Source organism: Lactuca virosa, chromosome 5 (genome assembly GCF_052849685.1).
Source record: "Lactuca virosa cultivar CGN04683 chromosome 5, Lactuca_virosa_CGN04683_v6, whole genome shotgun sequence".
NCBI lineage: Eukaryota > Viridiplantae > Streptophyta > Magnoliopsida > Asterales > Asteraceae > Lactuca > Lactuca virosa.
In genome coordinates this window covers 359,846,654-359,863,127 of record NC_136430.1, presented here as the reverse complement: position 1 = coordinate 359,863,127, position 16,474 = coordinate 359,846,654, and the positions used below count along the sequence as shown (strand labels likewise).

The 16,474-nt window shown below is 31.2% G+C and overlaps 1 protein-coding gene across 1 annotated transcript; it reads left to right on the top strand.

Moving 5' to 3' along the window:
* Positions 1-1,886: 1,886 nt before the first annotated feature.
* Positions 1,887-3,372, top strand: LOC145110830 (deoxypodophyllotoxin synthase-like). Its single transcript, XM_079047141.1, has 3 exons — positions 1,887-2,289; positions 2,378-2,702; positions 2,983-3,372. The coding sequence occupies exons 1-3, from the start codon at positions 1,922-1,924 to the stop codon at positions 3,259-3,261; spliced, it is 972 nt and encodes a 323-aa protein (XP_078903267.1). The 5' UTR covers positions 1,887-1,921; the 3' UTR covers positions 3,262-3,372.
* The last annotated feature ends 13,102 nt before the right edge of the window (positions 3,373-16,474 follow it).

Genomic DNA, 16,474 nt, shown 5'->3' with positions numbered 1-16,474 from the left:
TCCCACTAACTAAGGGATGTATAGCTATTCTAAGTAAATATATGCTCCTTATCACCAAGATTAGGGATCATATATCTATTTTATACATATTTGTATAACTGCCGAATATACAAATATTACATAAGATTATTATCTTCACGCTGACGGTGATAAGGTATTTAGGTGTTGGTGCTAATGTTGGTAGTCGGCGAATAAAGTGTTTGACTCATCAGATCATAAGGTGTGACCTTACATAGTGTTTGACTAGCGCCAACGTGAATTCTAGTTTATAATGTCGTTCCGACATTATAATGTAATCTTTTGTAATTATGTTATATGCATAGTTAGTTATAAGATCTGATTTCATGGAGATATTCGATATATAATATAATTTATGCAGATTAGGTGAAATCCTTGAATTGTAGGGATTCTTAAAATCTTGATTTACTATAAAACCATGTATCAAGGTTTTGTGTCATTTTTTGATTCACGAACCCTAGCTATGCGCTCGTTCTTTTTATGAGAACTTTCTATGTGAAAACTTGTATGATAAATCATTGTTCTTTATCTTTCTTGTTAATTGGTTTTGATCAAGGAACTTGCATCCCCATTATTTATTCACCATAACAATTACATATTTATATATTTTATAAATGTTTTAGGTAATCAACTTAGCAACTAAACTTGTCAACATTTCTCGTACCAATGCTCCTAGCATGCATATCATGTTTTCCTTTGGTCTTTACTGTTGTGAAAGAATCATCAAAAACATATTCACTTCATAACTAGATCTCCATCCTTTACATTTTCATGGATGTAGTGGATTTTCCTCCTTCTATGCATTGACCTTTTGTGATCTTAAGAATCCTTAGTCAACATGATTGCACTTTCACAAAATATTTCTAATGGAAATGTGTTACTCAAAAGAACTCCAAGGTCAACTATGAAGTTTTCTAGTCCAGGTACGCTCCTTGGATGCTTTAGTTTCACTAAAGTAATTCGACTCATATTGTTGAGTCTACCACCATCTCCCACATTAAACGTTTCATGTTATTGAACTACAATTTAAATTGAATGGGTCGGTTTGGGTCGGTTTTGACCTATAACCGAACCCAAAACCAAACTATCGGTTTTAAGAAAATTTGAACCCAACCCAATCCAAAACCGATGGGTTCGGTTTCCTGGTTTTTCGGTTTCACTGAATTCGGTTTTGGGTTTTAATCGGTTTTAAAACCGAAAACTTCTGAAACTTCGTAACCAAATACTACCCATGGTTTTATTCGGTTGGGTTCAACCCAAATCTAGTGAATTCATTATATAGAAGAACATAGTAAAATGAGTTTGATCCCAACTTCGATGTAGGACAACTCTAATATGATATTTAAAAGACATCACCTAAACTCTGCCTTATACAATCATATTTACTAAGAAGTTTTCTTCCAGCGTCGATGTGGGATAGCTTTAGGATACTAGAAAAATAAAATTCCCAAGTACACTCAGCAAGATTCGAACATTGGTCTTTCGTGAATAAGAGACAACGGCTTACCAAGCCACCAAGAATATATATTATATGTATGTATAATACGATTTTTTTATATATTTAATAAACTTCGGTTCGGTTCGGTTTTTCACGGTTTCTTAAATTTATGAAACCGACTCAAACCGAAAATTTCGGTTTTTGAAAATCCCAAACCCAAACCGTCGGTTTTGGTTTTTCGGTTTCGGTTTTGTCGGGTTTTTTTTCGGTTTTTTGGTTTATGGGTTCGGTTTTGCTTACCCCTAATTAAATTACTAGTATATGATATAAATTTATATTTATCAACCTTTTTATTAAATCTTTATTAAAAATTTCATTAAAAAACATAAATCCTTTTTCAAATACTCCGTATAAGAAAGTGTACACTTGTATAACCAGTGTGTTATTGACAGAGTAAAAAGAACAATGGCTCCCGAACTGAATAAGCTTCCTGTCATTACCTTCAACGGAGAAACCCTAAGCCCCAGCAATGGCGCCTGGCGATCAACATCTGACGCCGTACGTCAAGCCCTCGAAGACTACGGTTGCTTCGTGCTCTTCACCAACAAAATCCCTTCTGTTCTGCGCGACTCCATTTTCGAGCTCTCAAAAGACTTATTTCGTCTCCCTACCGAAACGAAGATTAAGAACACTTCAGATATCCTCGGATTCGGATACGGGAAATATGCCTTCATGCCTCTGTGGGAGTACTTCGGCATCGAAGATGGCGCCACTCTGGAAGCTACTCGAAAATTCACCGATCTCCTCTTCCCTTCCGGGAACAACGCCTTCTGGTAACTTAAACTGATACACACTAAATGCTAAGTACAAAATTTTCGTTCAAATTGGTTAATTTTGTGGTGATTTTGATGGCAACTTTAGTGAAACTGCATTCGAGTACATGAAATTGTTATCGGAAATCCACAACTGTGTGTTGAGAATGGTATTTGATAGCTACGGGGTGGAATCGAAGCATTGCGATCGATTGACAGATTCGGCGTTGTACCTGTCTAGATTCATGAAGTATCGGTCCCCCAATGAGGGCGAAGGTGCAATTGGTCTTCCTGCTCACTCTGACAAGAGCTTCTTGGCCATTTTAGATGACAACGATGTTAAAGGATTAGAGGTTGAGATGAGAAACGGAGACTGGATCCATCATGAGCCTTCCCCATCGACGTTCGTAGTTGTCGCCGGAGAACCCTTCATGGTAATATTTTGACTCAAAGTTATCGTTAAAACTGATAACCTGACCCATTAATAAAATATATGAATTGGAGTACAAAAGTTGCTTATAAAAGATTTGAATTTGAATAAAGTAAAAACTATTTTTGATTTTGTTTTTTAAATCTTTCAAATATATTTTTTATTAATTATTAAAAAAAACTCAATCTTTTATATGTATTTTTTATGTCATTTCACATCGTTTTGTCAAAAGCCATTTTCTAGTCTGTCAAAATAAAATCTAAATATATTTTGGTATGAAACAGGCGTGGAGCAACGGAAGAGTGTATGCACCATTACATCAAGTGGCAATGAGAATGAGAGATAAAGAAGTCGTTAGGTATTCGTTAGGGTTATTTTCGTTTATGAGGGCAACAGTGGAGGTGCCAGATAAATTAATTGAAGATGATGAAAATTGTTTGATATTTAATCCTTTTAATCACTTGGATTTCTTAAAGTATGTAGTGACTGAGGAGGGGCGTGCATCTAAATGCGCTATTAAATCTTACACTGGTGTTACTATTGATGTCACCATGGAACCTTGATTGCACATGGTGGTTTTGGTTGGTCGTTCGTGGTTTGTTCGTTTTCCTTGAATTGTCAATATAAAACTATCTTAAATTTAAATGAAATATAATAAGATGGGTATTAATGTATGGTGTGCACAAATGTATAGTAAATAGTCTTTAGGAGTTTATATAACACGACACGACACGATGTCGTGTTTTTTTTAACTAACACGAAAACGAACCGATTAAAAAACGACAAACACGACATGACACGGCAAAGATAACATAATAAAAAAAATTAGTTTATTTAATTAATATTTAATCATACATAATACGAAAAACACAAAAAACACGACAAATAAATGCTAATCGTGTCAATTTCGTGTCGAATTTTAAACACGAACACGACACGACATCGTGTTTTTTACACTTAACACGAACACGACACGAACACGAATTCGAATTTCAGTTTCGTCCCAATTTCGTTTCGTGTCATTTATTTTTGTCATGTCGTGTCAACAATTGTCACCCCTACATGTCCCTATCTCTGAGTGTCTAACATCATCCTTATCCCTCACGAATATGTGGAATCAAATCCCTCCTTTAGATTTTGGGTTTTTCTCCGGCCTATCCACGACCCATGCCTAATCCATTATCGATTTATCAATATAATAAAATCAACTTACGCAAAAAAAAAATAATAATAATAATAATTTCAAGTTTCATAAAATCAAAACCAAAGGCGATAATTAAATTATGTTTACATTAATTATAAAGTTTAAAAAACATCAAAATGAGAAGTGACGATTTCGTATACAGACTATCGAAGGAATTGACGAACATAATTTGGTATACATACTCTAGCTCTGTATGGTCTAATACAGATCAATTCATGTTTAATTGACTTAATTCTAATTCAATAAATTATCAATATATATATATATATATATATATATATATATATATATATATATATATATATATATATATATATTATTAAACATATTGCCCATTTCTTGAAAATTAAGAGGTACACCTATTATAACATTATGTACAAATCTATTAAGCATAATAAAAACGTACTATCTCTAAACGCCCCTACGTCTAAACGTGGAAAACCCTAATGTCATCTATATACCATCGTTTCTCCCAAATCTCTTCTCTCTCTACTTGCTCTATTGAATCTTCAGCGGACCTCCGTTACGACCACCCTCATGACGCCGTCGCTGCAACCCAAAAGTATGTCACCGGCCACCCTGTTCTTCCCTCCTAACTAGATGATCGACCCCCTGGAAGTCCACCATTTCCGCCACCGCCATTCACCGCCCCGTATGTCGCTTCTACCTTCTGTCGAGATGAGAGACCCTAACCCTATCCCGCCGTCCCCATCAATGCCAATGTCACACACTCCAAACTCCAATCAAGTAAATCGATAATTATTTCACCTTTCTTGAATCTTGATTTTTTTTCACTAATCATCTGGTCGTTTATAAAATGATATGTCTAATTGTTGATATATTCAGTTGATTTTAAGTTAAGGTTGGTTGGGGGTGCACCCGGTCTCACTTCTCCTGTTGTCAATCGTCATATTATATAATCATATGCATCATTAATGGTAGCTTATAAGTCACTAACTAATTTGCCAACCACATCAACATCGGGTGGTTTTCTTTCTTTCTCGCTTCTTTTAGTGACAATGTGTAATTCGGATTTCATGATTTAATGATTTTGTTGTTCCGTAAACCTGCAATTTTGTTTGACCGATTGATTAAACCGGGTGATAATTGAGTTTTCAGATTTGGATATGTTGAAGGAAAACTTGGCAAAATTGGTTTTAATATAAACTTGCAATTTTGTAGAACCTGTTAGATTTTATGATATGGATTGAACGAAAGTAGGGTTATATTTCTTTGGATCCCCTCTATCACCACTTGTTCTCGACGCCGTCATCAACCTTCTTTACCGCTCACAACATCTTGAGAGGCTTAAGATAGTGTTTTGAATCATTATAGAGGTAGAAATGTTACCAGACTTGACTTAAAGTTGAGTTTTTACATTTTATTTTTACATCTCATGGTTTTAATTCAACTAGTATGTGAAATGGTGGACGTTTTTTTAGTGAGGACGTGTAATTATTTCATTCATGTTGTTTCATTTTTAAGCTTCACAACATGTAATCCCCCAAAGTTCCCATTTTTTTAAAATCGTATTAAACTTCCTTTGATTTAGAAATCTTGAAGTTGATTTCTGCAATTTTCAGTAAAATTAGGTAATGGATGTACCAAAGGCTGAGGTGGTTCTGGTGGTAGCATCTACCTAAAGGCTAATAAACCGAAACGGAGTAGGGGAATCCCCTAAATACCCCTGCTGTATAGTACTTTGATATCTACCACAAATGAGTGTTGTGTTTATATGTGGCTATATCTGTAAAAATGTGTTTGGATTTGCCTGTAAGTTTAATTTTCTAATTTGCAGGGCAGTTTTGGAAACATCTAGAAAAAAAGATTAAATCTTTGAATGCTATTTGTATTGTTCTTTTTCCAGGTGATTCAACTCCTTTTGTGAATCGTAGAAAATGATTTTGTTTATGTATATGTTTATTGACATTTGATTCTCTATTCCTATTATTTTGTCTAGTTTTTTCTTCCTTGACATCATTTTTTGACAAGTTCACGAACCTTGTTATTGCAATACAGTTAAAGTGAATGGTGAAGAGAATAATAACATATGCATGGTGGTAAGCCTCTCGACATAATTACTAGACGAAAGTTTAATGGAGTTTATATAAGTCTTCACAAATTTAAGTCTATTTCCCTTGTTCTTTATGTTCTTTATGCAGGTTAAAGTGGGAACTGTCATAGTTGAAGAACTTGAACCAATCAGCAGACCACATGGCTTGTAGATCTGTATTGGTATGTTTTTTTTTTTTTAATATTATGTATTGGTACATACTAACAAATGAAATGCTACACAAGCAACAAAACACAAACATATTAAGGTTAAACAATTGTTATTTTAGGGGAAAAACATGGAGCAGTAATGAGATTATATAAAGAAAGGATGCATGGAAATGTTCACTTAAAAGTATTATATGTATAAGGTTCACAAAATTTCTTCATTCTCCTTAATCACTTATATTGTTTATTGATATTGTGTTTGTTAGATTTAAGGTTTCATTTAGATTTGTCACGGTTCTCTAATGCCATGTTTTATTGTCTATTGGTTGCATAACGTCTGTTATCTTCTTTCCATTGTAATGCTCCATTTGATTGTAGTAGATACTTTTACTGTTTAAACCTCATTCACCAGGTTTATACAATGGATGCATGTGAGATACCATTGTAGGTATGTTTTTTGTTGACACTAAATACATTTTGTTTATAACATAGCAGTGAGATTGAAATTTTATTAATTTCAGATAAATTTATCTGTGGATGGATATTTTTGTAATGTTTATAATTTCTCTTTGGATTGATTTATAGATTATCTGTCAAGCAACTTTGAGAAGGAGTGATGCATGTTTTTGTTTTCTCCGTTAGAAAAGAGCCAAGAAGAGATCCTGATTAGAGATTGATGCATGTGATGTAGGTTACTTACCCATATCTACAATGGTTTTAAATGAGATTAAAATTGATTATGTAGCTATCTTTGGGTGTTGTTTTTCTGTCCATATGCTATTCCCTTTGGTTTTGTTGTTTGGGTGGGTAAACTTTATTTTTATATAAAAAAATAAGTATTTCTCATCGTTAATGCTAAAAGAGCACAACATCAAGTTATTTGCAAAAATTTGAGTATAAAAAATGTTTATGAAATCTCTTTGGATCAATTGTAGTTTGAATTGATTACATGTTCATATATATATTCTAATATTTTATATTTTTCCGATTAATACTTGCACGAATTCCATTATGAGTACATAAACTTATATCTATTCTTTTACTATATAAAATTCCATATACTTTTATTTATACGATTAAATAAAATATTTCTCAATAAACGTAAAATAAAAACTAACCTTTAAAATTTTGAAATTGCATGTATATAACTCATGATCTCACAACAAACTAAGCATTATACATAATAATAAAATCAAAACATGAACAAACAATTACAAATAATAACTTTCATTTTAATTTGACAAACTCAATGTTGGTTCACATAAATCATTGTTTATCCTTTTACAATTAAAATGATCACAAAATTATTCTACTAAAAAAGTTGATGATAATAAACTAAAATTAAATTATCTAATAAAATTGAATCTATAACAAAAACTAATATACATATCATATGCAATATAAAATGAAATTATTCTAAATTTAAAACATTAGCATTATATCCATATATATAAGATGTTATAAGGTAAGTACAAATTCGGTCTTTAGATTTTACCCTTTTTTTTCAAAAGTATTTTATGATTAACTACTAAAAGTTTGTTATTTTTTTTCAAATAAAACCACATACATTTTTTAATTATATTAAAAATGAAAAAATGACATACGTTTATTTTTAAACAAAATAATAACATACCTTTAACTATGTTTTTTTCCTCTAAATTTACAAACAAAAAAATGTTTTGTACAAATATATTATCATGAATTAGAGAGTTATATATTTTCGTAACGATAAAACACATATATAAAAACACCTATTCAACATATACAAACCCGACAAACGCATTAGAAAATACATTGTGCGTCGGAAAGAAAACAAATTATTGAATTGAAGCAAATTTTTAATATAACATATTTCTTAAAGAAAAATAATCGTTGAATTGAAACTAACCAATGTTCGTCGAAAAAAACAAATTATTCACACCCGACGCTTGGTGCGGGTAAACGGCTAGCATATATATATATATATATATATATATATATATATATATATATATATATATATATATAATGTCATCAAAGCGGGAGTGTAGCAAGTTAGGGATTGGTATACCCGTCCCCGATTCTAGCCTAATGGGGATCCATGGACTCATACCCGATGCCTGTTTTTGTGAGGAATACCGATCCCCGATTGGGGCCCACCGGGTATGGTTAAATTTCCATGCCTAGTAATGAATTATTATTACTTTTTTCACAAAAGCAATTGTTTGTTTTGAACCTAAAATCAATTATCAATGAAAATATGTATTGGTTGGTTAATTTGATAATGTTTCATGAATTATTTAGTCTTCTTCTCCCAAAATTGCGATAACTTAAAAATTAAAAAAAAAATCTTATTAAAAGGTAAAAAGACTAAAACTTGTATCACAAAATATCATTAAAACATTATTTTAATAGTATATTATGAAAAAAAAATAACAAATAGTTATGTCACACATTTATGATATTTATTTTCAAATGTATCTACAAAAATACAAACAGATTATTACTTATTTATGACATGATAATATTTCAAATAGCAACGATTGATTTTTGGTGTACGTTTTCACTATTTTTTGGCTATCATTGATACAATAATCCATGTAATTTATACAAGTCATTTTCTTGATTTTTTTGGTGTACGTTTTTACTATGTTTTGGTCATCATTGATATAATAATCCATGTAATTTATATAACTCATATTTTTGTACAAATCAAGTAAAATATTATGTAAACTAGAGAAGTGTCCCCGCTTTGCACGGTTCTTCAATGAAAAGTTAATTTGCACAACTTCTTCTCTTCCAGTACGTATAAAATCAATGACCTGTAAGTAGTAGTTGATGGTTTAGATTCAATTTTTAAACAATTGGATAGTAAGTTGATGAACTGATGTTGAACAATGGTTGAAGGTGGGTTGGAAAAAGACTCGACTGACTAAAAGACTAAAAACGGATAAAAAATGTTAAAATCTTACAATTTGAGAGGCATTTCATCCTCAACTTTTTAAATCTCCAAAGAAATGCAAGTTTTTGTCATAGATATTCAAAAGTTATGTAGTTATAAACATGAATGTTGAAGTTTTGGAGAATATGCAAGTATTTTATTACTTTGAGACCTTCGTTTACTACAAAGCAAAATACAAAAGACAATTTTACAAACATGAATACAACTTCACTTATCATTCAAATCTCAACCACCTTCACTATTTTTTTTCATCCCCAATAATCATTCACAACTCACGGTTCACAATACCAAGTAACTAATCTTCAAGAATCTTAAAGCAAATAGGTTGTTCGAAAATTTGAATCAATGATCGCATCCTCACCTATATTATTTATTTATAAATTATAACTGTTCAAAACTCGATTTTTATGTCACTTATAACATCTTACTTTTTATTTCTTTAATTTATTTTTCATTCCTTTATGTATATATTTAATCAATTGATGATCCAATTTGAAATCAAAAACAAAATCTATCTTGTTTTTTTGGCTCTGTGATCTGTTAAGTACCTCATGCATGTGCCATAAAGAAGCATTACATACAACTCCATGCGTTCATCACACCCAATACCCCATTCCTACATTCTGGTCCTACTTATGAACATTCTTCTTTGGGAGCCTCGATTTTTTTAGTTCCCGTTCTTCTATGAAAATAGATAAAAAAAATGTAACATACACGTTCAATTATTGTGTTTTGTTACTTTAAAAATGAATATTATTAAATAATATATGGTTTTGAGCAATGAGTTCTAACAAGATAGTTTTATGAGAATTGAAGTAAAACTATGTTTAGAATTATTCGGGAAGTATTGGAAGTCTTATGAGATTCCAATCAAAAGTCAAATATTGAAATTAAAGAAAATGTGAAATTTAAGTTGGAAATAAGTAAAAATAATGTTATTTAAAGTTGTAAATTATCTCGTTAGAAACGTTTAGGCGAAAACCTCATCGAAATCCGAGTTATAACGAAGAAGTTATGACTTATTGAAGTTTCGCGACAGAACCGGCACGACGCCATATGACGTAAAAAGTGAGTTTTCGATAAACTACTTTTCAGCTTTTATGATCTAAATGAAAGTCGTAATATTCGTTAAACCGAGAACTTTCATAAAAAGAACGTCCAAATCTGACTTCGTAAGAGGAAGTTATGATTTTTCTAAGATTCGGCATAGCAGTACAAAGCTCGAAACTCGAAATAAAGATAGAACAGTTTTAGCTGATATAACCTAAACGAGAATCGAAGATCTCGTCAATACTAGTACAATGGTAAAAAGACAGACGAAAACGGACGTCGGATGAAGAAGTTATGAATTTTTAACGGACATTTCCTGTCCCGACCCGTTAAAAATATAACTTTAAAAATAAAGTTAAAATTAGCCGACGGAGTCTAAACGAAAGTTGTAGAGCATTTCACCTACGCGTGGATATAAAGAACCTCAAAAACGGAGTTCGTATGCGAAAGTTACGAGTTTTTGAAGTTTTATGGCACAAATTACGAGGATGGCCGGAGAAGTACGCCCAGCGTACTACGCAGACACATATCAGCCACCAAGCACCTTCGCATGATGGACGCGTGTCCTAGCTCAGCTACGTCCGAGGCCCGGGTTCCGATCAGAAGAAACTTCTCGTACGCCCAGCGTACCGAAGTACGCTCCGCGTAGAACACCGCCACGCAGTACGCCCAGCGTACCGGAGATTTACGCCCAGTGTAATGCGAACTCTCGGTCCCTTATAAATAGTAATCGAAGGTAGCCGATTTTTCGTTACAATTTTTACTCTCTTGCACCCCTATTCTCTCTCAATTTACCCTAATACCCCCGAAGCCTAGAAAATATCCCCGACACCCGAAGAAAGTCCTAACGCACCGAAGACCCAAGAAAATAATATTTTCAAGTTGAAACTCTGCCCGCGCAAGGCCTGGTTTTTAGCTAAAACTACCGGTTTTGTTAGAGAAAGTCATTTTTAGAGGCGAAGTGTTGTCCAAATTATCATTTTATCAATCGGTTATTTCACGGTGAGTTCAATATATGGACAATTGTATGTTATGTGTTATATGTTCAATGTGCTTTCCTGTGTTATTATGGTTTTATACCTTTGGCTATGTAAAGCATGACTCGTATAACTACTGGTATTGGCTTTGAGCCCTTGGCCATTTAGAGCATGTCTCGTATTATTTTGGTAACAGAGCTATACCTTTGACTTGAAGTGAATGACTAAGCATCACTTGGGTACTGGTATGTATCATTTGACCATAAAGTGAATGATTAAGCATTCCTTTGGCATTGGCAAAAGGCTAGGTAGGGCTGAAAAACCTGTAAAGTGCTAGCAAAATATTTATTCAGAAATCGTTTATTTTTCCATGTCATATGGGCAGAAGTCTTATTGATGTATATCAAGTTGAAATTGTTATGTCTCATTGATTGTAAATCTTTGAATAAGATTATTTGTTGATATGGAAAGCATGTCATATGATACTCATCTGCCTTTGTTGTTTTTTGTTCCCCTTTGTTTCTGTCATATTGATATATATATATATATATATATATATATATATATATATATATATATATATATATATATATATGGCATAACGTTATATTGTAACTGTTATTGAACTCACTAAGGGTCACCGCTTATCCCTCTCAGTGTTTAATTATTACAGGTGTTATGTATCCAGTATAGTTATATACTGTTAGAAGATGTAGAATAGATAATATTATAACTTTTGTATTTAGTGTATAAATTCCTGGAAAATTATGTAACATATATAAAACTTTGTAAAAACCTCGTTAGTCGGTTTGTATCCAGTCTTTTGTAATAAGACCATATATGTAAAATATGTTTATGAATATGCATGTAACATGTTTGGAATAATATTGTAAAGTTTAGAAAGAGGTTCTTTCAAAAAACACATACTTTTTGTCAATAAGCAGGTTAACAAAATAACTTAATGCAAGAAAAGCAATGTACTTTAATTAATTTTTTATAGCTTCTTACTTTCATTTGTTCCCATTGCAACGTCGTACTTTGAAAAATATAACCAATTATAGAAAAGTCATCTAATTGTAATGAAATTTTCATTGATATACAAAGAAAAAGAATTATAGGTAGAATATTATAATTGGGTAGACAATCTAAAGTACAATGCTATAACCAAATTAAAAGAAAATTTGGAAGTAGAATGTTATGATTGTGTGCATTAGTAAAAAAAATTGTAAATGTAATGGTGTAATAGAAGGAAAAGAAAGTAGGATGATATATGAAAGTATGTTGTTATTTATTGGATGTAATCTGTCACTAAATTATTAAGGCAAGTTGAATGGATGAAAATTACCTTCTGCTTTCCTAAGGCCTTGAAATCTGCTCTCTCTTTCAATTGCTGTTACACAGTTTTATTCTACGATTTCCAACATACTTCCCTAAAATTAAAAGCCTTTTAATAAGATAATGCTAAAAGTGGGGTGCAAAACACAGAAAGTAAGGATGAAACATGATGGAAACCTGATTGGTTTTGATTGATTTACCCTCACAGATGGGCTGACTTTGGTTTCTACTGTTGTACCCTCATGTATGTTGACGCTTTTACCCCTAAGGAAAAGAACATATTATAGGCACCTGGGAAGAATGAAAGTATAGAAGTTTTAAAAAATTTAAAAAAAATTTAAAAGCAAATAAGTCAAATTCCATAATGTTGAAAATAGGATGTTATAAACTAAAAAAGAAAAAAATATATATATCTTTCAAATTTTAGTTTAATGTGTAATATAACAACTTACTTTAGTATCTAACTGTCATTCCTTTCTATTCCAAAATAACATTCCAGAAAGTTTATATATATATATATATATATATATATATATATATATATATATATATATATATATATATATATATATATATATATATATATATATATATATATATATATATATATATATAGGTTCAGGTGTTTAAAGTAATTATTGTGTTATTGTATGCATAAATATGAACCAATCATTTTAAAAACCTAGATAGGGGTAAAATTGTAATCTTAGCTTTTAATTAATTTTGGTAATTAATTATTCAAATCATAAACCCTTTAATTTAGGCAAAATCGTTTACATTTACCGCTTTAAAACCCTAGACAGAAAACATCGACCTTTAATAATCAAGCAGCTCTCGGCTGCTTCTCTCCCGGTTCCGACATAGTGTGTGAAGGGAAGAGAGGTGGGTGGTTCAATCGACGGGATGAAGAGGCGGCAGTTGGTTCGAAGGAAGCAGTTATCGACCGGTGCCCTACCCCTCTAATCAGTCAAAGACGCTGATGGTAAGGGAAACGAAGGAACAGGGCATGTCGACGGAGCTTCTGTGATAGTTGGGAAATCGCGAGGAGGTGCAAAGGGAAGAAACATCGGGACAGCACCGATCCAAGGGGCGTTCGATTGTTGTGTTTGACAGGAAGAAGAAAAGACGAGAAAGAGAGGGGCAGACGCCCTTCTCTGGTGACTCTCTTTACGATCGGTGCCCTACACCACTGTGTATTCCATTACAACAAAATCGATTAGGCAGGGACAAGTAAAATCAACGGCGGCAGTAGGTGGCTCTGCCACCTCTTCCTTTTTTTTTCTGGTGAGGTGAGAACGAGAGACAAGGAGGTCGATGGGTACAGGTTTCTTTCTTCTTCTTCTTCTTATTTTGACTGATTTACTGTAAACCAATGAATTTTAATCTTCAAATGAGTTTTTTTAATTTGATTTGATTTCAATATATAAAATGGATGTTTGGGTTGATTGTTTGACAGAAATCAAAGAAAGTTTGGATGTGTTTAGGTTTATTGTCTAATTCTTTCAAGGTGTAATATTTTTGGTGAATTGGGATTTGTTCTGATTGTTTAATTTTTACAGGAAATTGAAAGTTGTTTTGATGCACACCAAGCGATCGCTAAAATGCTTCAACTGAATGGTATTTCTTCGTTTATAGTATTCTATCAGAAAAGAATGTTTTTTATGATAATCATGAAAATATTCTGTTAGAATGCCCCGAATTAATATAATTATTGGTAAATGAATTCCAATTCTATCAGAATGGAATCACGAATTCCAATTATGTTGGAATGGAATATGGATTTTTTCTCACTAATTTATTCATTGGATTTGTTTCCACAGATGCTGATGCTTGAAGAACGGACCACAAAATTTGAACGACGCCTCTTAGCAACATTATTCTTTTAGAATGTATTAGTGTCTTTGTTAGATTTTGATGTTTTTTTTCCCGATTTGAAAGTTTTTAGTTTTATTCTTTAACAATAAATGTAATTCTTAGCAATTGTTACATGTATTCTATAAGAAATAATGTAATTTTTGTTTTAATTCTTCAATTGTTGGTTCGAGAATTTGTTATTCTACAAGAAATTTTTAAAGTCATGATCAAGAAATATGTTCAAGAATATTTTTGTTATTTTATGGTTCTAGAATATTTTTATTTTTTAACATACTCAAACATATTCTGCCAGAATGTCCGAATTAAAAACATTATAATTCGTAAAATCGGATTTTTAAAATGAATAGAATCTATGATCCCTTAAAATATGCAAATTTTCTTTATTAAATATATATTAATTGACTAAAATACCATTCTAGTTAAATTTGATGGTATTTATCAATTATATTTAATTCAATAATATGTACTAATCACTTTCTTAAAATAAGTAAAATGATTGGCCCACATTTATGCATACAATAACACAATAATTACTTTGAATATAATAACCTAAGCATATATATATATATATATATATATATATATATATATATATATATAGTAGGTTAAAACCCGTGGAAACCACATGTATGGAAGAAAAAAACTATTGATAATTTAAAATGGTAATGAAAAAGAAAAGATTTATAAAAATTATTAAATTTAGAAGTTTGTGTATAAGTTTGTAAGGATTACTATTTTCTTTTTGAATTACACAAACAAAAAAAACCAACATAAATAACGTTGTAAGATTGCAAGTACAACTTTTGCTATGTGTAATTTGCAGAAATATTTTCAATTGAAGATGATATCACAATTAAAGACATAGCAAAACAGCAAATAAAATAAAACTAAACAATAAAGTAATTAACAATTGAATTAGAAAATATATACATGGATGTTCAAAAAACATTGAACATATTTGATATTGTTTATTTGATATGAAAGATAATCAAATTAATAAACAATAAAATTTATTCATTTAATAGATGAATGGAAAAAGGAAGTGTATTACATTACATATGTCATAACAATAAAGAAAACACTGAGAAATCATTTGCGACACAAGTTCGTGCAAAAAATCGATGGTGAATACTTTCAAAACTAAATCCGATTGTTAACCTATCCCAATAACATTCACGTTTCCATTTTGATTACAACAAAGGGGGAATAAACGAAGAAAGTGCCGACAACTAAAGTTTGAACTATAATTGGTGGTGAAAACATTCAAAAAATGGGATTCGACATGTTAAAGGTATAAATCTTTCTTACATTAGTCACTCATACATTTAATTTGGTTGGTGAGAGAGCAAAAATCCAACAAATGTTTAATTTTTCTTTAATCAAAGAAATTATAAATTATGATTGATGATTACCTATTTGAAGACCAAAACTTGTTCAACAAAAAGAAGAGAGGTTTGTTGCAATGGGAAGATGAAGCAATTGAGAAGAATCTGAGGGACGAAGTCAAGTTTATACAAAGAGAATGAAATACTCTATTGAGAAAAATTATATTGTGAACTTCAATGGGTTTAAAATTTTGATAACTTTTTTATAAAAGTATGATTATGTTTTTTGTCAAAGACAATTCATTCAGAAGTTTATGTTTTTTTACAGGTGTCATCCAATTAAAAATCCATCAAACCAAAAGAGGTAACATAGAGAAATAAATCTGATAATTTGACATTATAATAAACAAATAAACGAATAAACGAATAAACGAATGCACATTGCTATTTTTTGCATTAATACAAAGATACTTAAATTTCATTAAATTGAAAATATGACACTATAATAAAAAGGGAATGAGTTTACTTAATGGCAGTATGTACTCCTTCTTCAACCAATGAACAAATGAATAAAGTCAAAACATTGATTTGAATGATATACCTTACAACAACCTAGACAACTTTAATGAATGATTCCCCAGAGTATCTTTATCCATAATAATGATAATTAACCAAAAATCTTCAAACGCTAATAAAGAAAATGGGATTTAATCAACGTGAATAAACCAGATAATCAAGATTATGAAGCCAATCAATTAACTTCGGTATTGATCAAGTGAGATTTAATAAATATGAATGACCTGATAATCAAGATTATCTAACCAATCAAAATATCTTTGTTTTCCTATG